The sequence below is a fragment of the Ochlerotatus camptorhynchus genome, unplaced genomic scaffold (assembly GCF_037179485.1).
Source record: "Ochlerotatus camptorhynchus isolate MF236.1 unplaced genomic scaffold, CSIRO-AGI_Acam_v1.1 ptg000257l, whole genome shotgun sequence".
In the NCBI taxonomy this organism is placed as follows: Eukaryota; Metazoa; Arthropoda; class Insecta; order Diptera; family Culicidae; genus Ochlerotatus; species Ochlerotatus camptorhynchus.
Window position 1 is genome coordinate 491,071 of NW_027040747.1, and position 25,372 is coordinate 516,442.

The window sequence follows — 25,372 nt, forward strand, 5'->3', positions numbered from 1 at the left end:
TTAACTAAATTTGTATCGAAATTAAATGACCTGAGCAACACAGTTACATGGAGCGGTTAAAGTGAACAAGCATGTCCTGGTCTGTTTGGATGTGTGGAATAATGTGACTGCAATAATGTAACACGAAATTCCACTTTTGTTACCAGTTGAATCTTTGTCATTGAATGAGATTTTGATGAAGGTTTTTTGAGGATCAAGTCTGTCAGTGACTATGTGAAAAACAGTTTTGTCAATATCGCACGAAAGTCTGTCAATGACAATGACAAATCTCAGCACTAGTTCTGAGGATTGTAAAGGAAATTCCAAGTCCACTTCCAATGAAAATTCAAAATTAATTCTGAAAAGTAGAAGGGTCTGTGCCTAGGGGCACGAACGGAAGCTTGACGTAGGACCGCTAGTGGACAGAACAAATGTGAACATTTAGTTCTTTTAATTGATCAATCATCAATTATCTTAACTCTTTCCGTTTTTTATTTGTTAGCGTATCAAATGTGTAGTATTTATTTCAAAGAGAAAGTTGATGAAGAGAATCCAAGGGACTGTCAACTTGAGTATTTTTGATTCATCTACCCAACTTTAAAAAGTGTATTTTGAATTTTTTGTTATTTATGATTTTTTAAGTTTTTTTGCATTTTGGTATTAAAGTGTATTTAATTCACCCCTCACAGGATTTCCTTCCTAATTATATGCATGGGCGCCCCGGAAAGTATATTTTGTGCAGAATATGTAAAAAAGGAGGGACTTCGAGAGATTGAACTCGTGAGAGCTAATTTTCTCACAAATTTGATTTTATTGGCTTTTTGGGGACTAAATATATACCCAAAGCGAATTATGCCCACTTCTCTCAAATTCTATATGGATTTTTAACACTTTTAATCTCACCAATACATTCGGGCCTACAATTCCACACCTTCTATAGATACCAGGTTGAGCCTTGATAGCTAGCTGCTTGCGGGAACTGGTGACCTTGACAAATGTCCAAATAATACTCTTAACAAATTTATGGTGGTCCTGCAAAAGGCCGTTTTGTAGTGATGGTTGAGTAATTCTGAGCTGGGTGTTCAACACGGATGAGGCTGTCGAGCTGTATGTCGTTTGCAGCGAGGATGACACTCTGGGCATAGATAACCGACCCGCAGCAACTCACGAAGAGCTACTGATTCCGATCCATAGCATAGCAGTGCAGCTCCTTCCTCCTTTGATGGTTGCTTATGTGGGCTCTGCAGCTCGCTGCTTGCAGGTAGTCTTTCGTTGTTACTGTAGAACAGTTTTCAACGCCACACGCCGAAAGCACTGCTACTGCTGGTACTAATTTCGACGACCGAACACCACCACACTGTGGTGTGGCCATTGGGAGCGTGTGGTTCTGAGTATGGCGATGAGTGTGCAAAATATTACGCAATTCCATCCTCCCTATTCGCACGCGCCCAAGGATCGGAGGCGAATGCCACTTCGACTTGTTTCGTCTACTTACTACTCTCTGATGACTGTGCTGGGGAAGCAGCATATGCATGTAGGTAATTGGTGGATTTGTTAGTTAATTCGACGCTTTTGGACAATGCTGGACATTTACCAGTTTTTCAATAGTTTCTTAATGAAAATCAACATTCGGAAGCATTGTTATCGATGCGTAGCCATATTTCTGATCGATTGGTGATAAAATTATTGAAATTGAACCAGGGGCAGCTGAGTTATTAATGTTCAAAATCTTTCTTAATTTGTTACATGCTCCATTTTCGGTTTTCACAAAGTGTACCCCCATATAGAAATCAAAGACGTAGTCCTACGTCAAAAGAATTTCAAACAAGTTACGTATGCATTGAAAAAAATGACTAGTTTCGGATGACAGTGAAAAAAAGTTACTTTTCCTTAAATCCTACGTTTATTAAACCTTCTACAAAAATTTTACGGCAGCTAACCGGAATCTTAACAATGGCCGATGAAAAGATGGATGTCGGCATGTTCTTCAATTATTTTGTTGTCTTGGCTTTATTGGAATAGATGCTCCGTCACCCAAAAATGTTCTATCGGTCGCAGCTGGGGGACGTAGGGAGGGTTGGTGGTCTTCCACGACCACGACGTCGCGCCTCGCCAGAAATATTTTTTTCACCAGTACCTTCAGCCGCTCCTTCTGGGTTTGTCTGCTGCTCAGACACGGCCAGCCTTGACTGACGATGCCGCATAACAATGTCCATTTTGTCCAGGTACTTCTTCACCGTTTGGCCGGTTGCTCCGACCTCCCGGCCCAAGGCACGGAACGATGAGGTGACCTTGCCCTCGGTCTTCCTCTTCAGCTGCACTTTACGGTCGCCCAGCACCGTCGGGCTTCCGTTCGACGCTCTCGCCTTTCTCCACAAGGGAGACACGAAGTGCCTCAGGATGTCCAACTTCTTCGCTCTGGCGCAGAGATGCCAGATTTTTTTCTATGCAATTCCGTAGACTTATTAAAACCTACGGATTTCTACGGATTTTTTTTTTTAGTCGAAGGTGTTATTTTTTTTAGTTCTAAGGTGATATTTTACGTTAAATGATAAATCGATGAAAGAACTTTTGAAAAAAAAAATATACTGAATGCCCTCTAGGGTTGTACGCAATGGTGACATCGGACTACGTAGTCTCCGATTTGTTAACTGCAGCAGGACTTGTGTTTTGTGTAGGAATAGGAATTTTAGAGGGGTTCTCTCTGTTTATACTCTTTAGTATGAATATGATTGCCCTGAAAAGAAGCTTTTGATATGAATTTTAGTTGGGACATGTTCAGAAATTCAAATCTATTGGGAAATCTTGGTGGTCCTGAAAAGGGCCGATAGTAGTACTGGCATGAATACCATGATACTGTTGCACCTGTAGTTTTTGGCATACTTTTACTGATTGCTTCCCGGGGATCCTTGTTCAGCCATAGCAAGATGTGCGCGTGAGGACTTCCACGGTGCTGAAATTCAACCGTGTCAACCAGCTTGTTGAAGTACACGCAGCACGTGACTGGATCATCATCATTCATCACAGTTGCTCTTTGTAGTGCAGTCAATTCCTGGATAGGATCTGTTAAGTCATAGCCATTGTGTCCTTCTGACACCCGATGTAAGAGATTTAACAAATGGGCCACTTCATCTCACTTGCACTGAGTGTGAGGAACATCGTAGGCTTTCTCAATTGCCACATCATGAAGAACAAATTTCTCTTCCTTTGTTGCCAATACTGTACTGAATTCGGTATTGATTTGAGGAAGACTAGATTTCGCTCAATGCACTGCTCCATGAATAATGCGGTCCTTAAGGTCCACGTGTAATGTTTGCGGTCGCCGTGCACTTAAAAGTACATTGCAAGCCTTCGGAAATTCTAAGCCGAAGAACTTTCATTGTCATATACAACAAATGTGGTTTGGCCACACGCCTGTCTTGACGACGAGTATCACTGGATGCCATCATAAAATATGTCACCCGAACCCCTGGCTTGAATTTCCGTAGATGGCCGAAACAAACGGCAGGAAAAGCTATCTTTTCGCCGTGCTCGTCATATATTAAAGACAGAGGAACCCTGTTTTGCGCGGGAGCGATCTCCAGGCATTTGTACTCATTCCAAAGGAGCGTTTCCTGTTGCCCAAGCAGCAATTCTGTCTCATTATCCACGGCAATGGTTTCCAGCTCAATTTGAGGATCCACTACAGGGGTTTCAAGACCATCTATGGCGATCTGATCAATTGTGATCCCGTAGCGGTGGTACAGTGGTGTCGTAATCTAATAAGAAAGCCACGCTTTAACCGTAGTTTCCTTTATAAAGCCGTAAGTTTCCGATAAAGTACGACGACTTATGGATTACGTGCTTTTTGATGAACACGTTGAAGGCCTGATCATGAACGAGCTGACGGGGAAGAGAGCGTCGTCTCTCTTACGCAACGCAAACGGTAGAAGAACATTCGAGCAAAAAGAAAATTATCAAATGACTATCATATGTCATATGCGATTTCGTTCTAATTCCTCATTTTGGTGTAAATTAAACCATTTCTGATCAAAAAGGTTATTACTATGACATCGTTGCTTGCACAAGCAAAACATCAGCAGCTCTTATTATGAGAAAAACTAAAATACTTACATCCGTGATGGTCTTCGGCGACAGTATCGTATGACAGAGCCTGTCGTATGACATTTTAGTTTGGTACTGTAATTTGAAAGCTTGTTTTGCAAGTGTCGGAAGCAAAGGCAGTCGATTATCATAGAAAATGTGTCGACTACGGTGACCGCTTACAAGACTGGTCTCGACATGACTTTTATTCGCCTTCACACGGCACCGTCGAAAAATTTTCTCTTCATGCAAAGATTGACTGTATATTACAGGCCAGTGACAAGGCCTATACCAACAGCAGCGTTTGACAGTAGGCATCATGTCCCGGGCTCAAATCATTTATTTTGCTGTTCTGGGCCCGCTGTCACGGTATAACATGCTGCCTACGCGCCTGCCACTGGGCTGGTATATTATGAGAACTTTCGACGGAGTGAAGAGATAGTACGAAGGCCGCCATGTTTCACGCACAGTCTGACGTTTGTTTACTCAAAAAGCGGATAAGTGAGCAAGAAAACGGTTGACAATTTGCAGTGGTGTATTTTACTTTATGCTTCTTTGCCTTCAGAATCAGATTATAAAATTCGATTCTGAAGGGAAACGTACACTGAAGAAAAAAAATCCGTATAAACTGTACCGAATTCCGTAGATTTTGCCTACGGATCCGTATTTCCGCAAAACATTGTAAAATCCGTAGATCTACGGAGATTTCCGTTGGTCTGGCATTCTGGCGTGGAGTTGGCAGTACGAACAAAGAATCGAGCGTAGTTGCTTGACTGTTTTCGTCATGGCTGCTGCAAATCAACTGATAACGCTGTCAATTTTTTTTTCTGTACACAACAGGGTTGCTATGATTAAAGAATCAAAGTGACGATTGACTCACAGATGTCGAGTCGGTGAAAATGGTAATGACGTTTTAATATCTGTCAAATTGCATGACACTTTTTTAAGAACATCATCATTTTTTAAAATTCGGATCTTAAAACTAGGTGCCGCATAACCAGTTTTGGCTTTGCTTTGATTTGCCAATTAGCGATGCACAGATAGATTCACCACCAGATGGCAGGGTAACCGCATGAAAAATCGCCAAAATCAGTCCATTTTTTAATGCATACGTTACTGCTGTCCAAGTAACATATTTTCAGGCAATGATGTGTTTTTTTTACAAACATATACAATTATATATAGCTTATATTAACGGTTATAAAACTTGCGTATAGCATGGGTGAGGATTTCAATAAAAAAAACTACAAGGGACAGCCCTACGTACGCAATGGAGACGTAGGACTATGTGGTCTTATATAATAAATCTTATTTGTAAACTGCAGCAGAAGCTTCTGTTTTGTGTAGGAATAGGAACTTGAGCGGGGTTTTTTTCTGTTTATACTCTTTAGTATGACGCGCTTGGCAAAGATGGCCCACAGCGACTCTCGAAAAGCTACTGATTCCGATCAATAGCGGTGTGGCTTCTTCCTCCTTCTATGAATGCTTATGGGGACTGCAGCTCGCTGCTTGCAGGCAGCCTTTCGTTGTGCACTGGAGAACACCACCACTCACCACGCAGTGATTGAATAACCACCGTGTGATGAGAACGGATGGAATTCAACAATGAAATCTGTGTTAAGGAAATCGCTTTTCTCAGGCAATCAGCTATTATTTTAATTATCATAGCAACAGTTGCACATTCATGCAATTATCAATAGTGACAATTTAAAAAAATGATAAAGTCTTAATTTTAACAGATTGGTAGGAAAGAATCCTATCGATTGGCGTGTTGAAAATTAAAATCCATCATCTCTGAATCAAAATCAGACCACTTTCAAGCCGCGACCGACTTTGGTTGTTTTTAAATTTCACCCCCAATTTTGCCTTAAAGTACATGGTATGTTAGATTTAAAAATATCTAGATAGAGCTGGAATTAGGCGTAACAGCTTTTGTAAACAATGACTTCTCTCGATGATTTTTAAGAATTCAAGGCACGCCCACGCAAACTAACATTACCGTCGGGTAGGAGAAGTTTTACCCTACCTGATGGTGATGTTGATTTGCGTGGGCGAGCCTTGACTTTCAAGGCATTATCGAAAGAAGTCATTGTTTACAAAAGCTGTTACGCCCTAATTCCAGTTCTATATTTATATGGGAAATGACACCCGATTGATGACCTTGACAAATGTCCTTAAAATACTCTTTTACAAATTTATGGTGGTCCTGAAAAGGACCGTTTTGTCGTGATGGTTGAGTAATGCTGAGTTATTAGGGTGTTAAACACAGATGAGGCTGGTAAGCTGCATGTTGTTTGGAATGAGGGTGACGCGCTTGGCATAGGTGGCATACAACGACTCACGAAGAGCTACTGATTCCGATCGATAGCGGTGGGGCTTCTTCCTCCTTCTATGTATGCTCATGTGGAGTGCAGCTTGCTACTTGCAGGCAGCCTTTCGTTGTGTACTGGAGAAAAATGTTCAACGCCACGCGCCGAAAGCACTGCTGTTACTGCTGATGCCGACGACCGGAAACCACCACACATGATGATTGGAACTGAATCCGATCAGCGATTGAGATAGCCTTGATAGCTTGCTGCTTACAGGGAGCCTTTCGTTGTGCACTGGATACCACTCACCACGCGATGATTGAATAAGCACCGTTTGGTGAGACCGGATGGAAATCAACTTTGAAATCTGTGTTAGGGCAATCGTAGATAATTTTAATTATCATAGTAACAGTTGCACATTCGTGCAATTTTCAATAGTGATATTTTGAATAATGATAAAGTCTCAAACATAACAGATGCGTTAAAATATGTCTGATCGATTGGTGATAAAATTATTGAAATTGGTCCAGGGTAAGCTGAGTTATTAACGTTCAAAATCTTTCATAATTTTGTTAAATGTTCCATTTTTGGTTTTCACAAAGTGTACCCCCATATAGAAATCACAGACGTAGTCCTACGTCAAAATTAGGTAATTTATTTCCGAACATTATTTCAAAAAAATTCTGGGGTAAATATCATTGATATTTTGCGGATAATTATAAGCAAATTCCGGAAATTCCGAAAAGAATACTATGGGAATCGAATTGTGAGAGCACACTCTAAATAAATTATGATAAAAGTTTTAAGAGAAATGCACGAGCATTCCGAGATCCATTTCAAAAGTATTCTGTGAAAATTCCAAGTGAATATTTAGAATAACTCAGAGGAAAGCTCCTAGATAGTTCTTAGCATAACTTCAAGACATTTCCAAGTAATTGGGTGAGAATTATAATAAGGATTCAATCGAATTTGAGAAGAATAATGGAAAAAAAAACTTCAGCAAATTCTTGAGCAAATCATTAAAAATCCAGGAGAATCTTAGGAAGAACTCCAAGAACTTGAATGTGTGAAATTCCGGGCTGTTATAAAGAGAATTCAAAAGGAATGTCAAGAAGTATATGTAAATAACTTAAGACAATTCTTGAAAATAATTCAAAGAAATTATGTTAAGAGTTACGAGTATTTTTTGTGATTTCAAACACAGAAACAAATCCAAGATCCAGGACAAAAACTGTTGCCATAGTAACGTACTAGACTAGTACTGTTGTCATAGTATCCTTTGACTAAATCGCATTTGGTTTGCTTAATTTAAATGTATGTCGGACAAGCGGAAAAATGGTTCCGATGGCCACAATGAACTCTCATGATATTTATGATAAGCTGCTACTCATGATACTAAGAATGTGACCGATCAAGTTCATGCGTATAGAGAAAATCTGGGAATATTCTATCAGTGACCTCTTCTGGATACAGGTTCCAAGGACCACAATTAACTCTCATGATATTTATGATAAGCTGCAATTGGTTGAATGCCAAATAGATGCTCTGAATTTATTTGTATTTATTATTATAGGTACGGGATAAGAATTGTGAATTTTGAATTTGGCGTTGAGAAGTGTTATATATAGAATGATTCTTGACACCACGATGTGATCACTTCCCAAGTAACTAACCAGCCAGCTATTTCACCTTTTTGCAAAATAAGGCTGACATACGGCTAATATAAAGCATTGGTAGCCCTATATTAGCCGTATGTCAGCCTTATATAGCAAAAAGGCGAATTAGCGGGCTTGTTGGTTATTTGGATTTAGCACCATTTTGATGTTGTATATGATTACTTCATGAGTAACCAGCTCCAAAAGCCGATTTGTTTCTTTTTTATCAAAACGAACTGAGCGCACCAACATTTGCTTCATTTATAAAAGCTGTGCTCCAAAATGCTTCAGTGCATTTTTGGACGCCTTAATAGCACTATGCGCTCATATGAGCAAAATTGAGCAGCAAACATCTAACTTAAATGTAGATTCAATCTGTGCCCATAAATACGAACTTAAAATTGAAAAGATGCGCCCATCAGACACAGACCATTTGATTTTATTTGAACTGCCTTATGAATGATCATGTACTCTTGTAAAGCCAGGTACCTACATTTCCAAAGGCATTAAAGAATTTGTGAATGTCAATTTGCACTAGGCGCTCTCGAAGTGTAAAAGTTTTGCCCCGCCCCAGTGATAAAAACAGACGCTTTAAAAAAATATCGAATGCTGAAATTACATAAGAAAAAATAACTCACACAATTAAAACCGTACTAGGTTAGTTCTTAAATGATTTTCTTTTTACGTGGAACATCAGGACACTTTAACTTATTTCCGGAAAATTTCAGGAGTTTTATAGAAGTTCTGAGAAATATAGGGAAGCCCAGAAAAAAAAATCCGGGAAGTAGAAGCTTATTTGAGCAATTTCAAAAAACTTCAGGTATGTTCCAAGATCTTTATGGAGTATTCAAAACATTTAGATAATTTGTTATTATAACTTCCAGAAAAATTCAGAACTTTAAGATCTTTAAGGACAGATTTTTAAAAAAATACAGTTTAATGAATTTCAGGAAAATTTCATGAACTAAGATGCAGAAAAAGAACTCCGTGGCAGTCTTCAAGATCTTCGGAGTTGTGGAAACTTAAGGGAAGTTTCGAAAACTTCAAGAAAAATTCGGTAACTTAAGGACCGTTCAATTAAGTTCAGAACAAAATGCAGGAAGTAAATTCCAGCAAACCTTGTAAGAAGTTGAGAGTCCCATGATAGTCAGGAAAATTGTGGAATTTTAAAGAAGAAGAGAAGAGAATTTCACGAAAATTTTGAAAGTTCCATCTACATCCGAAAAAATGGGGGAACCTTCAAGAATGAGAATATCTTCAATCTTCTATGAATTTAAAGGAAGATTAATTTTTTTTACAGAAGTTCGGAAAACTTCAAGAACGTGCAGAGCTACAGGCAAGTTCTAAAAGCATTCAGATCACTTCCGATAGCTTCAGGGAAGTTTGATAGAGTTCACACAAATTTCAATAAATTAGATGAAGATCAAAGAGCTTCAGGGCAGTCCCATTACGTTCAGAAAAATTTCAGAAATTTAACAGAAGTTGCCAAAACTTTAAGTTGAGTTAAACTCAATAGTTGGAAGATTTGCATTATAACACACTGAAAATGCTTTCGACAACGTGGGGCTTTAGGTAGCGATGAAACGTCGCTAGAACTACACACATAGAAATACCTAATGTGACGGAATTCATTTGAATTCATTAGAATCAATTTTTAAATCAATGCTGGCCACATTTTCATGATTTGTTTCGAAACAACCGAGGTGTGGCCATTTCCTTAAAATTGGTTCCGGTAAAGTAACCAGTGATGGTAATCTATTGAAGCACGTCAATATGGGTATTAATCCTCATGATTTTGCAGCGCGATGTCTCCAGAATCGTTTTCAGCATCACAAGCTGCGATCGCCATCCTGGAGCAGGTTCTGGGTTCCCCTTAGGAAGTGGCCAATTTGGGACATGACCGGAACGATATCAACATGGGTGCCAAACTTCAAGATTTTGCAAGCCAATACTAACACGGCGAATGAGAACGACTCAAATTTGAGTTTAGTTCACTCATAATCGCCAAAAGTGCAGGAACTCAGCGATGAGTAAAATTTGTCCCATGGTTTCCTGTGGAAAACCTAAAAAATCTGCCGGAAAATGAGGAAATTGACGAAAATTTTATACAGTCTCGGAGTAGTCCCAATAGACTGAGTGAATCCAATCTTTACTTTTCACAAATTCGGGAATTTTTCCCTGGAACATCCTGGAAAAACCTGGGAAAACATGAGGCAAATTAACTCATCGCTGAGTTCCTGCACTTTTGGCGATTATGAGTGAACTAAACTCAAATTTGAGTCGTTCTCATTCGCCGTGAATGAAAGCTTTTTCAGGGTCATAGCTTGCCCCGGTTTACTTGGAATGAGAAGAACCTTACTAAGCTTACCAATCAGGCTAATGCCTTGTTATCCTGCTAATGCCTTACGACCAATTAAAGGACCACAACTGGCACACTTCCCCTAAATTAAATTAAATAAAAAAAAATGTTCATGCAACCCTGAATCAAACCCATGATTTTATCCTTATTCATTTAGAGAGAGTAAGTGATTGGCTCTCACCCGAAAAGGCCTGGGTTCAATCCCAGTCGGCGCCGCCGGGATGTTCTGAGGCATAACATCTCTGATCACGCCTTCCTTCGGCAGGTAAGTAAAGCTGTTGGTCCCCGGTTCATGAGTTGATGGGTCGTTAGGTAGGGTCCAGGTGTGGGAGCTGCCTCCCTGGCGACGGTTGCATTGGTGCTCAGCACGGAAAACAAAATCAAGAAAAAAATTAGAGAGAGTACACCAGTCATAGACCTACTTAACATTTTTTGAAGTATCGGTAATTTTATGAACATTTCCTAACTAAATTCTTGATGCTGAATATCAATAGAAATAATCTTTAATAAACCACTGAAAACATTATTTAAAGAATCTTAAATGTTCTTCTTCGAATCATTCACCTACAGAGGAAACTCATCTCGAGTCATATGGCAAAATGTTAATAGTGCGTACAAATCGAACCGCCGAAGTCAACTACACACCGGTTATGTCACAAACTTCCGGTGTCTACCCTAGCGAGATGTACCTACATACCGCCAACAATATCTACCAATAAATTAATAACTTTTCCCGACGATGACCGCTCAAACCGAACCGTTCCAACCAATGGCAAAAAAAAGCGATCTCAACTTTTATGTGTGGCTACCGCACATTTTCGGCTTTTCACATTAGTCGAATTAAATCGCATTAAATAATCATATGGACCACCACTCTCTCTTTCTCTCTGTCATCGTCAATGAAACTGAGAGGTACACCGAACCAGGACCACCATCACCACGCGGTCGACTGGACCGCGCGAAAAGGAAACAAATAAAAATTCTACCCAAATATTTGCCCGAGCCCACCTCATCCCTCGCCCAATCCCGTTGTCGTCGCTTAAAAAATCTCCGATTTGACCCCACCACGTGACACCCCCGACCGGAACTATGCGAGCATATGTGTTTGCATGCGACCAATAAAACACAGATTCGGCCTGATGCGTTGTGAAATCATTTTCACTCCGTTTTTGTTATTTATTTTTGCGATAAAATATTAATAACCGCCGCCCGCTCAATTCTTTAAATTTACCCGCTCAATTTTCCGGCAATTTTCCCGGAGAATGTCAATTCGTTCGTGTGTGCGACAGACAAGCCGAAAACAATTTGCAATTGCATCAATGTTGCTTGCTTGCTTGCTTGCGGTGGCGGGTCACACCTATAGGTATATGATATAAGTGTGGGTGTGTGTATGCACAGATTGGGGGAAAGGCATTTATTTATGAATAAATTAATTGATTGAACAAGTATTTAAATACAGGAAATTGGCTTTCTGTCACCTTGCGTGGTCACTTTCCCTCCGGTTCCGGCTTGGGGTTTGAAGGTGAGCGTTTTGCGAAAATGCACGTGCAACGCTAGCTGATTTGTGTTTTGTTACTCGTTGGGAAGGTTTTCAATGGTGGTAAGATCCATCGCTGCTGAAAATGCAATACTATTTAAATTTCTACAGACGAATAGAAACGTTAGTACCTTAAAACCGGGTGAAGTTGTTCATTGAGGTGAATCATTACCCCTTTCAATTTTCCATGATACAGTAGCCCCTCCGGCTGTCCTTCAACTAATTGAGCTGATTTTCTTTAGATCAGCGGTTCTCAAACCAAATGACCAAAATGACCTTAAGATAGCTAAAATGACCAAAGATGGCTGCAAAACGCCCTAAACAATTCCTTAAATCTGAATGATAGCCTGAAACTCCTTAACAGAATGGCATTGAAATGATTTGAAAACGTCAAGATAGCAACAAAAAAAATGACAAACAAGCTTAAGGTGATTCCTTGTAGAGTCCACAAATTCACTTCCACCTCGAATTTTCAAATACACTAAACTCGAAAATTAAAGTTCCATTTCACCTGAAATTGCTACTGCATGTATGCTGCAGTGCAGCAAACGTGGAGTAACAGTTTCATTGTAGTACGTGTCGTAGATACTGATATTTGTGCACTTAAAGTTTCGAAGTGGTAGCGAGAATAAGGATCTCACAGCCGACCACCTTAAATAACTAAAAACGTCAAAATTTCACTAGAACTACTAATAGGGCATGTACGAAAATTACCTGATAAAAACTGAAACAGTCATCGAAACTAGGGCTGAAAATACCGGAGGCTTATTTCTAAAACTGGTTTTCCGGTACTGAAAAATCTAATACCAGTAAAACCGGTATTAAGAGGAACTATAAAAACAACTGCATAATTATAAGAAAATGTGTTTATTGGTAAATGATTCAGTTAGAAATGCGCTCATCAAAGCTAGGCTTGTTCGTTAAAGTAAAATTTAAGAATGCAAAGAGCATTTATCGTATTATCTTCCAAATGAGAACGGATCTTACTGGCGAAGTAAGTAAGACGTACAATACAAAGGCATCGTAAATCATCTTCATATATTTGCCTTTCAAACAAGGAATCAAAAATATCCCCAAATGACAAAATGACAAGCGATCAACGAACCGAATGATAACGCTACGTCAGAAGTGGAAAGCAATAATGATATTGGTTCTTTTTCATGACAAACAGCCCGTGCCACACAGCTTACTCGGGGTGGTAGAAGGAAACGAGCAAATTGATGGCAAGTAGTAAAGCTGAAGATGATACATGTGTGTTAATGGGATTTTTTTGTTATGTCAGTTCCCGATTCAGATCATGCTATGTCCTCATCCGTGTATATTGCAACAAAGCAGGCAAGCAATATATCATTATCATTCTACCACTCTTCCTACGTCTTTTGTCTCTCTTCAATAGTTTTTGTTTGTCTTGTGCCCCCGTCTCGATGAGTCTCATCGTCGCCCTTTGGTCACCATAGCCGGTCGAACTCCAGACGAAACTAGAACCGCACTACCGTCAATACTGGCGAAAACGCTCTGATGAGACAACGAAACCTTACCGCGTACCGCGTACAATGTACCTCTCTAACCTCGAATAAGCCGCGAGTATTCAGCCCAACTCCTACTAGACATAAAATTAAGTGAACTTTTGTTACAAACACAGAACAATTAACTATCGGCTCCGTAATGCTAACGCGATTGAGCCTTCCACATAAACGAACTAGTTAAAAAAATCATTGGCCGGCACCGGTGGTGTAGTGGTGAGCGTGACTGCTTTCTAACACCCCGATGGGTCTGGGTTCAATCCCAGCTGGGTCGGTGGGATTTTTCTGAGGCATAAAAATCTCTGGTCACGTCTTCCTTCGGAAGGGAAGTAAAGCCGTTGGTCCCGGCCCATGTGTGTTGAATGAATGCGATATCCTACGCAGGTGTAGAAGCTGCCTTCCTGCACATTCGATTGCCGTCAATGGATGGCAATCGATGTCCGTCGGTGATTGGCACTAGATTGCGGAACAGAGACCGACGTTAAATAAAGGAAAGAAGAAAAAAAAAGAAGAAAAAAAAGAAGAAAAAAAATCATTCTACCACTCCGATCGAGCTATGTTACAGAGTGAGTTTGTCATGGTAGTCGTAGCAACCGTTTTGGCTATATCGTTGGTTGCTTTAGGGGCTGTTCATTAACTACGTAGACAGTTTTTTTGGATCCGTGACCCCCCTCCCCCTGCGTAGACAATTATCCATACAAAAGAAAAATTGTATGGACCGTGGATAATTTCCAACCCCCCCCCCCCCTTATGTGTTTGGATTCACTGCGTTCAAGCCCTCAGCATCGTAGTAGGCAAACTCTTGTTTAATAACTTTTTTCAAACTGTTTGCTGACGTTGACGCTGAGCTAGTTCTGGAGGCTGCAAACTTTGACTGCTGCAACCGTCTTTCAAATTTTCCCTTCACGGTCAAACCATCGTTCTCTCTATCAGCTGTATCATCCAGTCGATTCAGCTCCTCTCTTCGCTCGGCTTATGCATGTTTTCCGTTGGCTTCCAAATCAATCAAACGACGAAGAATTTCAAGCGAATGCTTTATCAAGTAGACCACGATGTCTTGAAGAATACTCCAAAGCAGAGAGGGTCTAGTATAAGAGAGGAGCTGATTCAAAACAAACTGCCTTGGCAACCTATGTCTAGGTAAGTTCTAGCAACACTACCAATGCAATCAAGATAGGCGCTGCTCGATTAGTTCTGGCTTTGACAGTTCGTTTGGCTTAAAACCAGTTAGTCCACTTCTCTCTTATACTAAATCCTCTCTAATCCAAAGTAATTTGTCATTATATGTAACTTATATTTTACTTTTGATTTTTTTTTTATTTTAATATTACAAACATTAATTTATTTATATTTCAGTCACTATGGTAAACATCTAAAAAACAATTAAATATGCTGGAAAAATCCAACAAAAATACCGAAAATACCAGTTTTTTATCGTACAAAATCCGGTATGTCGGTATTGTAAAATAGCACGGTAAAACCGGTTTCGGTAAAAGCGGTTAATCAATCCTAATCGAAACGCATGAGTAGTTTCACTACGTTAAATATTTCTATAATACTATAACTATAAATAGATTAGCACCTCAAAATAATGAAATGATAAAAACAACAACTTCGACCCAAGTTGCAAATACACAATGACCTTAAAATGCTCTGAAAAGGGCCTAAACTCGAAAATCTAGCCTCAAAACGCTGAAATGGCTTTTAAAAGCGGCCCTCAAAATAATCTTGAAAACCGCGAAACACCGAAAATGGCCTCATAATCGCTACAATAGCCCATTTGAATAGCATAAACCAGGTTGCATAATGTCGTAGGTGGTACGAGCTCCAAACTGTTGTTAAGAAGGAGATTCACCTTCATCCGTTGTTGTTAGATAGTAATCTGTGATTAATTACTACCTCTTAGATAAAGGATGTTTGTCTCTCCAACAGACCAGAGCTTTCCTGACCACGCCCTTGCATCTGGTGGGAAAAGGGAAGAAATGTTAGTCCGACACTTACTTAAGAGAGATGCACAGAACTCTACGACCCCTCATAAGTGTCACGGGAAGGGTGGATTTTTGTTAGTAGGGAGGGAAATCCATAGGATACGCCCAGCCGGCGTTGCTGGCAATCATTATATCAAGCATTTAATAAATAGAAGCTGTAAGTAGTTTATCTGTCCGTTGTTGCTGCCCATTGCCTAAACATATTATTCAAAACAGTCTTCAGATTTTGGAATTAAGAAATGCTATCAGCTCGATCCTTTTGCTCCTTTGCGCCTGAAAATATTTGTTGATCCTAAACATATGCACAATTCATTCTGATCGATAGGAGGTTCTCGTGTGTAAAAGGTTTTTAATAGTATGTAGAATCGTAGATTAGAATGAAGATTCACCCTTGGCCTAACTCCCACTGTCTGGCAGTGGCATTATGGATAAAATCTGCCTGCAATCATTTCTTATGAATGCAAAAAGCTTGAACCCGGGATTTAGAAGGTGACAGCTCTACCGCAGCTATAATAGCCCATTTCAAGAACGCAAGCATTCCGAAGCTATTTTCACACATGATGAGCCCCGCTCCAATACATTATCGATGAAAATATACACCATTGATAATGTACTGAAACATTCAATCAAGCAGTAGTGCAATACTTGATTGATGCGTATTTAGTAAGTTTTGACATGATCATCTTGAATTAGATGGATATTTCCTATCGAGGACAGAGGAACGAAAAGGTAAATAAACTTAGCTGAGCGTAACTACGCGTAGTTTAGAACAGTCGACACCACATGCAACGGATAAGAATTTAAAAATTTTCACTTAATGCACTTTTCAACATCACTTCTGTACTTTCAAAGTAATACTTTTTAAAAATGAAATTGTAAATTTATAACATTTTCACTAAAACGAAAACGACGCAGCAAAACAAGACACGTCATTTTCGCAGCGCGGCCTACTTCGATCTCTCCATAATCGCTGCAATAGCCCATAGTTATCTAAATAGTTTAGAACCGGGTTGTCTGAATTTCTTCGACCCACCTTAAGGAAGCCCATGACCGGTGGGTCGCGAATCAAAGATTGAGAAACGCTGCTGTAGATCACTACCCGAGTAACACACTTTCATCACACTAAGTTACAGCAACTTGTTTATGACTGAAATAAGTCGTATATAAGTTTCTACAATTGATTTGTGACAAGCGTGCTACTATGGTAGTCCCATACAAAAAATCAACGTACAGTACTTGTTCGCTAACTGGGCTAAAAGCGCAGCCCAGTTAACGAATTCCACTCGCTAACTGGGCTGGCTTTTCAAACGTCAAAAAACATTGAGGGGAACTTTAATGGTTTGATCGACGTTAAAAAAAATTACGTGCATTGAATTGAAACAGTGTAAAGTTTGTTATTGTTATTTTCACAGCATTCAAACTCGTGAATTTAGAAAGGCTTAACGCTTTCGCTTAAAAGGCTTTCAAGTCTTGATTTCGGTGTGAAATGAAAATAATTTAAAATTTATTTAGATTAACACTTAACATTCCATTCAAATAGCCCTCACCAATTATGACAACGAAATGTCAAACTAAATGTGACGTCTATTTTTGACGTATAACTACTTTTTAAGTGGGCTACAGCCCAGTAAACGAACGCCCAGTTAAAAAGCAGCCTAGTTAACAAGCACCCAGTTAGCGAACAAGTGCTGCACGCTAACTTGAAAGTACTCATTAATGAGTAAAAAAAGACCCATTTTGAAGAAAAGCGGGAAATAGCGGTGGGTGGGCGGTTGTTAGAGGATATTTTTTTAATTTTTTAATTTTTGAAACGTTTCTCCAACAAACGATACCGCTCGAAATGTACAATTTTGTGGAAGTGATAAAATCTGCAACTTGTACTGTTCCTCAAAATCCGCCATAATCAGCATTTATGTCGGTGCTGTGTTCGGCTGTATTATTTTTTTTACGCATTTTGACTATTTTGCGATAAAACATTTGTTGAAATTGTATCACCAGATTCTTCTTCAGTGAACACAAATCAAGTATAAATGCTAGCTTCTGAATATTTCATAGCATATATACCTGCATGTTCAACTTCACCCCAGAATTGAAATTTGCATTTTAAATCCAATTTTAATTCTAGAAAATAATCCAACCATGCAATTTGCTAGTACAGGTTTGAGAGGTTTTGTTCGTTTATCGGTAAAAAGTATTTCCCCCCATTTAACGGTATCTCTCCCAAAATGTAGATCCACTTCCAAATGTATTTTAGAAAACCATAATGCCCCTACAGCCTCGAGAACACCATTCTTAATACCCCATTCTCTTTTCTCTCTATCCTCCCATTGCAGCCGAAAGTTACCAATACCAGCTGCAGTCGATGTGGCAAAAATGCTGGAACAGCCAAAACCTGATCCACCACCTGCGCTTTCGGGAGCGTGGCCCGCTGAAATCCTGGCGTCCGGAAACCATGGCCGAAGCCATCTTCAGTGTCCTGAAGGAAGGCCTGTCCCTGTCACAGGCAGCCCGCAAGTACGACATTCCCTATCCGACGTTCGTCCTCTATGCGAACCGTGTCCACAACATGCTCGGCCCGTCCATCGACGGTGGCACCGATCTGCGGCCCAAGGGCCGTGGCCGGCCGCAGCGGATCCTGCTCGGCATCTGGCCGGACGAGCACATCAAGGGGGTAATCAAGAGCGTAGTCTTTCGCGATGCCAAAGATATGAAGGATGAGCAGATCCTGTACGGCAGACATTCGGTAATTGACCAAGCTTAAACGTTTGTCCCGTTCAAAACCAAACCTCAAACACTAGCCGAAGACCGTATTGCTCTATCTTTCCCTCCCTTTGCTTTGCAGCCATTTACGTTCCAAGCGGACAATCCTTTAAACTACGCACCGAATGCCAACGGTCAACTGCCAACCACTGGCGCTGAAGGAATGACATCCGATGCTCTGACCGCTGCCACGGTGGCCGCCGTACGGCAACAGATGTGCAACATGGTAGCAGCCGCCCAACACCACCCGGAAGCGGCAGCTAATCTGGTGGGGTTCAACCTCCCGCAACATCACACTAATCTGAGTATCCACCCGTCCGGAAATGCCGGTGGTTCCAGTGGCGGAATTCCCGTCCCCAAGCTCGGCTCCCCAGCCGTCACGAACCAAGCCCACGGCAACAACGGAGGTGCCGGAGGAATCCAAATGCCTCGACTAGGTTCCCCGGCCGGCATGCACTCGAACAAAGATCACGACCTACACGGTCCACCTGCCCTGAACCAGAGCTCCCACACGAGCACTTCCTCCGGAAACATTAACGTCAACAACGCCACCGCCATCAGCAACCGTTCCGAATCGTCACGTAGCAGCAGCGGCAGCAATCATTCGTCCAACGCAAACCACCATCCGTTGGCCCACCTGAACAGCGGAAGCCTCAGCATAACCCGCCTCGGCTCGCCAGCTTCCGCGCATGATCTCCGCATGACGACCCCGCCGACGGAGGAAAGTCCGCTGGCTTCCCCGATGGGCATGGCCCTGGAACCGGCCGTCAATCTGGCCGTCGGTGGTGGTCACAATACCGATCACCTCGGAATGCAACCGTACGGCATCGGTGGAGGTGGAGGTGGTTGTGGTGGCGGTAGCAAGTCCTCGTCCCGAGCCGGTTACTCTTCCTCGTCGTCGCCTCCACGACCGGAGCATCTCTTCCAGGATCAGGACATTGCCGAACTGGTGGCCAACACGAGGGCGGGCAACGGTGGCGGTAGTAAGGATTCGCCCCGACAGTCCCAGTCCATCAAGGTGGAACCGATGACCGAGTGTCGCGGCGAGTAAGGTTCCAGGCTAGGTTAGATTTGTGGTGGGATGGAGGATTTAGTTTTTTTTTGTATTATTTAGTTGAGGGATTTTAGTCTAATTTGTAAATTATGTTTTTTTTTTTTTTTTTGTACAACAACTTACTTTCCTTTTGTTTTATATGCATCCTTAATCAGTTGAGTAGAAAGATGATTTCACACATGTTATTTTTTGCAATATGTGATATATTTAACTTTAAAGTACTAGCAGAGGGTGTTATAACAAGGACCTTCGTTTCTTTAAGAGGCAAGCGATAGAGGTTAAATATTGTGACAAGAGGTTATTATTTATTATTTTTAAAAATGGGGAAGAGGCGAAACTTAGGGGGAGAATCAGTTTTAAAGGCGTACTAAATCATTGTAAAATGAAGAATTAAATACTGTGGTGTGTGAAAAAAGCGCAAACCAATAACTATGAAAACGTGCAATAATGAAAAATGACGGAATTTATAGCAGATGTGAACGAAGGGGGGAGACGACTACTAAATGGAGTTTAGTTCAAGTTACAAGAGTTCGTTTTTTTTCTGAGGGAATATGAATGTTGTATCAATATGTTTTTATTGTGAATGTTAAAGCCAAACCGATTCGTTTTTAAGAGTGACTCGCTCTGAATACAGTCCATATTTGGTTTAATCATCAAAAGAATTTTTCTTAAAATTTGAGTAATAGTAAATGAGCATTTTATTGCAGCATCCATTTTCAGTTCATATTAATTTGTGCTTGTCATCCAATTGATAACATCTGTGCGCTGCATATTAAACATTTGTTTTTGAAACAAACATCATCTTTCTTCCGAATGATATACCGGTAATCAGACCGTTTTTAAGCTGCACACTTTTTAAGTTGAAACCCTGCAATAATCTGCACGCGTGCAATGTTGAACATTGCACAGACTGATGCAAAATTTAAAATTTTCGCTCCACGGTTCCAAATCCTGATAAGCCTTCCAAAATATAAACTCATTTGGTAAGAAACTAAGTTTATATGAAAATGCTACAGCTACAACTTTACAGAAGCTCGTTTTTCAACCAAACGTCAAATTAAATAGTTATTAATTGTTTAAGAGATTGATAGTCTTATGACATGATCAAGCAGCTGTTTTGTGGGTAACACTGTATTTTGCAGCCATGATTTTAGTGGTCTATTCTACGCGCCAAAAACACTAATGTGGCCTGCTGAACAGTTGATTGAGCATAAGCGTAAGACATTAGCGACTTTAATCATTGATAACTTTTGTTCCTTACATTCGATTGAAAAGTGGTCTTCAATAAAGTTGTATCTGAGAAAATTTACTACAAGCATTGTTTTTATTATTTTCAGATATATATGAACAAAATAATTGGTTTTCCCATAGTAATTTCCATTTGAACTTCAAATAGATTCTGCCATGTCAGTTTGCTACTACAGTCGAATTTCGTTGGGCTTTCTTTAAGTGGGCTACGTTTTAGTTGGGCTCCCGTTAGTTGGGCTATAGCCGGTGGAAACTATCGATTTTAAATTGGCTCACTACTTGACTAGCCAATTGGTCTAAAGCAAATCGATTAACTAACCCTATTCTAGTCGAAATTCTAGTACTAAACTATGTTTGTTTTGATTCGATATGAAATTTTGACAGATAAAATAAGAGGTTCGTGGATTTTCCTATATTTCAAGGGGTGCATCGATTAGTTTGTGATCGAAGAGAGTACCAGTGCCGAGCCAAAAAGTTGAGCACATTTTCTTCGGGACCTTCTGGTCTTAGAGTTACCTCTATGGTACAATCATAGAGGTAACTCTAAGACCAGAAGGTCCCGAAGAAACGTGCTCAACTTTTTGGCTCAGCTCTGGTACTATCTTCGGTCCCAAGCTAATCGATGCACCCCTCGAATCATAGGAAAATCCACGAATCCCTCATTTTATCTGTCAAACTTTCATAGCGAATCATAACAAACATAGTGTAGTACTGGAATTTATACCAGAACGGGGTACGTTAATCGATTTGCTTGGGACCAATAGGCTAGTCAAGTAGTGAGCCAATTCACAATCGTTAGTTTCGTATTGATTGTTCGTACAATGCTGGACCAATGGGAAAATTGCTTAGATATTCAATTTACATAATGTTTGGCCGCGTATTCGACCCAAGTTAGGGACTTTTACCATAGAGGTAACTCTAAGACCAACAGGTCCCGAAGAAACGTGCTCAACTTTTTGGCTCAGCTCTGGTACGCTATTCGGTCCCAAGCTAATCGATGCACCCCTCGAATCATAGGAAAATCCACGAACCCCTCATTTTATCTGTCAATCTTTCATAGCGAATCAAAACAAACATAGTGAAGTACTAAAATTTCGACTAGAATGGGATACGCTAATGAATTTGCTTGGGACCAGTAGGCTAGTCAAGTAGTGAGCCAATAAGTGTACCCCGTATTCCCCTAATATCTCATGAACTGTTGTTTAAAGACATAGTATTCTAAAACCATGCATAAAGTGCTTATGTTTTACGAAAAATAGAGCTGTGAAAAACATTTCCTCCAAAAAGTAGGGGAAAATGTGGTAAAATGGTCCAAAACACATACCTACAAGGCTCTCCGGTCTATGAGACCACGTGCAATCGATTTCCCGGACGATTTCCCTTCGGAAAAGTTGTTTTTCATGGCCGGAATTCAGCGTGCTGTTGAGATATTGAATTTTGGGTAATCTTGGACCCATTTTTGCCCATAGTGCGTTGGGTTTACCATCTCCCGTTCGAAGAGGTAAAGTTCTAAGTAAACGCGATTATCGTTGGATCTACTCTTCGGCTGGTGTACTCAAGGAAAACGTAGTAGACCCAACCGGTAGAAACTAACGATTTTAAATTGGCTCACTACTTGACTAGCCTATTAGTCCCAAGCAAATCGATTAACGTACCCCATTCTAGTTAAAATTCTAGTACTACACAATGTTTGTTTTGATTTGCCATGAAAGTTTGACAGATAAAATTAGGGGTTAGTGGATATTCCTATGTTTCGAGGGGTGAATCGATTAGCTTGGGACCGAAGATAGTACCAGAAATGAGCCAAAAAGTTGAGCACGTTTCTTCGGGACTTTCTGGTCTTAGAGTTACCTCTATGGTAGACCAATCATCGTCGGCCTAATTGCTCTGTTGCTTATGGAGATTTCAGCATTTTTCAATAACATTTGGTAGACAAGTTCTAAAAGAGAACCTATGACAAAAAGTCGAAAGACAAAAGGTCGAATGGACAAAAGCACAAATTGAACTTAGTGGGACAAAAGGTTGAATGAATAATAGGTTGAATGGACAAAAGGTCGAATGGCTAAATGTCGAATTGAACTTAGAGGGTCAAAATGAACAAAAGGTCAGAACGGACAAAAGGTCGAATGGACAAAATGTCGAAGGGACATTTAATGTCAAAAGGATAAAAGGTCGAATCGAACTAAGCGGGACAAATGGTCGAATTGAACTTCGAAGGACAAATGTTTAATGGACAAAAGGTTGAAAAAACTCAGGCCAGATGGACAAAATGACGAATGAACAAAAGGTCGATTTGAACTTAGAGGGTCAAATGGTCAAAATGTACAAATAGCCGAAAAGATTAAAAAACCAGCATTAAAATTGACAAAATATTGTTTAGAAAATTTACGCTCAGAGTTAAAATAATCTTTAAAAAATACTCCCAAAAAACTGCTCATGATTAAAGAAGGAATATATTCTAGAAAAAGGCAGTAATTTTTCTCTTAAATTAATTGTTATTTTAATTTTCCAAATAACTGCTCGTGATTTAAAGAAGGAAAAATATTTGAAAGATAGCCATCCATTTTATCCTCCAACATTTTGACCAGTTTATCCATTTCGACCTTTTGTCCATTTCAATATTTTGGCCATTCAACCTTTTGTCCTTTTCAATACTTTGACTATTTGACCGTTTGTCCCACTGGCGTGCACAGGGCGGGGCAAGGTGGGGCAATTTCCCCTTGATGTTTATTTCCACATTTACAAATTATGATATAAAATAACTTGATTTCTTGATAACTTGATTTGAAGGCGAATAACTTCATTTCATACTATAAGGGCACTGAAAACCTTTTATTGCGTCAATTCCTTTGAGATGGTGTCTGAAAATTGCACAACAAAGGTGCATGAATGGACAAACTTCAATGAAATTTTTTGGTCAAAAAATTGCACCACAGTGGTGCATACAAAAAAATTCTGGTGTAATTTTTTATTCAAAGTGGTTCATGGAGGGTTAAAAGGGGTAAATTTAAGGTTGAAAAAATTCACCTTCGTGGTGGTAAATTGTAGAAAAAGCTTATAGAATAATTCTGGAGTAAAAATATCGTCAATGAATAATTCTGGTGGAAAAATTGAATCACGCAAAAAATTTGGAGGTGCACATTTAACTGAAAATTTCTGGTGGAACGTTCGCAACACTGTGGTGAATGTAGGAGCAAGGTTTATAAATATTTCTGGTGCATAATTTGCATCGTTCTGATGAATGCAAGCTTCATTGAAAATTTATGGTGGAAAATTTGAACCATTCTGGTGCATGGTTAAACAAACTTCACTGACAATTTTTGGTGCACCGTTCTGGTCAATGGAGGAACATGCGTTATTGAAAATTTCTAGTGCAAAATTTGTATCGCTCTGATGAATGAAATGAACAGAAAATTTCTGGTGGAAAACTTGCACTGGTCTGGTAAATGAAGACACAAGCTTTATTTAAATTAAGCTATATTGAAAACTACTGGAGGAAAATCTGCACCGTTCTGGTGAACGGATGGGCAAGCTTTTCGGAAAATGTTTGGTCTCAAATTTGCATCCTTTTGCTCAATAGAGGAACAAACTTTAATAATTATTTCTTGTGTAAAATTTGCAACATTCTGATGATTGGAGGGAAGCTGCTTTACTGAAAATTTATGCTGAAAAATCTGAAAATAGGAGCAAGCTTAATTTGGTGGAAAACCTGCAACATTCTGATGATATGAGAAGCTAGCTATATTGAAAATGTCTGGTGGAAAATGGAAAAAGGATATCGGTACCAATCAGAAGATTGGAGAACAATTTTTATTGAACATTAACGGTGGAAAATTTGCATCGTTCTGGTCAATTGAAATTTTCTGGTGTGAAATTTTCTGGGGTAAGTTATATTGAAAATTTCTGGTGCAAGATTTGCAACAATCTGCTGCATGGAGGCAATAGCTGAATTGAAAATTACTGTTGTATACATTGCACAATTCTGGTGAATGGAGGGCTTTATTGAACATTTCTGGTAGAAAAAACTACAACGTTTTGGTGAATGGACGGACAACTTAAACTTGACTTCCGAGAAGAACCTCAGCGGTATTGAACTCTGAAGACAAGTTCCAAAAGAAACGATTTCTGGGGATGATTCCATGAAAGTTCTGCGAATAATTTCTAGTGAATAATGCAGATAGTTCCAAGATAATTTCGAAAAGAAGACCGAGAGAATCAAATTTTGAATGAAATTCCAAAGGGATGTTGGGGAAAATTTCAAGGAAATTTTGAGGATAATTTCAAGCTCAAAAAGGAAGGAAATTCTTCTGAAAATTTAGGGGAATTTCAGTTCCAAGGTGTTCTGAGGAAAAAAAGTTCTAAAATATTCCGAGAAGAACCTCAATGATATTGAATTCCTAGGATTTCCTGGAATTCCAAAATATTTCTGGAGAGAATTTCTAGTACATCCTGCAGATAGTTCCAAGATAATTTCGAAAAGAATACCGAGAAAATCAAATTTTGAGTGAAATTTCCAAATTAAGCAAAATTTCAAGCGAATTCCGAGGAAAATTTCTAGCGCATTCAGTTCCAAGGTGTTCTGAGAAAAAATCATAAAGAGTTCTAAATATAATTCCAGAGTTCTAAATACAATTCCAGATCCTCAAGGATATTGAATTCTGAGGACAGTTCCAAAGAATTTCTGGGGAGTATTCCAAGAAAATTCTGCGAATAATTTCTAGTGAATCCTGTTAGAGTTCCAAGATAATTCCGAAAAAAATTCCGAGAAAATTAAATTTTGAGTGAAATTCCAAAGGGATTTTGAGGAAAATTTCAAGGGAGTACCGATAATTTCTAGCTCATTCCGGGAATAATTGCTGGATAATACTGGGGAAATT

The 25,372-nt window shown here is 39.7% G+C and overlaps 1 protein-coding gene across 1 annotated transcript in view; it reads left to right on the forward strand.

Annotated features, from left to right (window-relative positions):
• Nucleotides 1–19,304, forward strand: part of LOC135705059 (protein bric-a-brac 1-like) — a 491,570-nt gene extending 472,266 nt beyond the window's left edge. The window contains exons 5-6 of the mRNA XM_065226620.1: nt 17,767–18,176; nt 18,276–19,304. Coding sequence (XP_065082692.1) covers nt 17,767–18,176; nt 18,276–19,244 — 1,379 coding nt within the window. The 3' untranslated portion in view covers nt 19,245–19,304. The remainder of the gene's footprint in view (nt 1–17,766; nt 18,177–18,275) is intronic.
• The last annotated feature ends 6,068 nt before the right edge of the window (nt 19,305–25,372 follow it).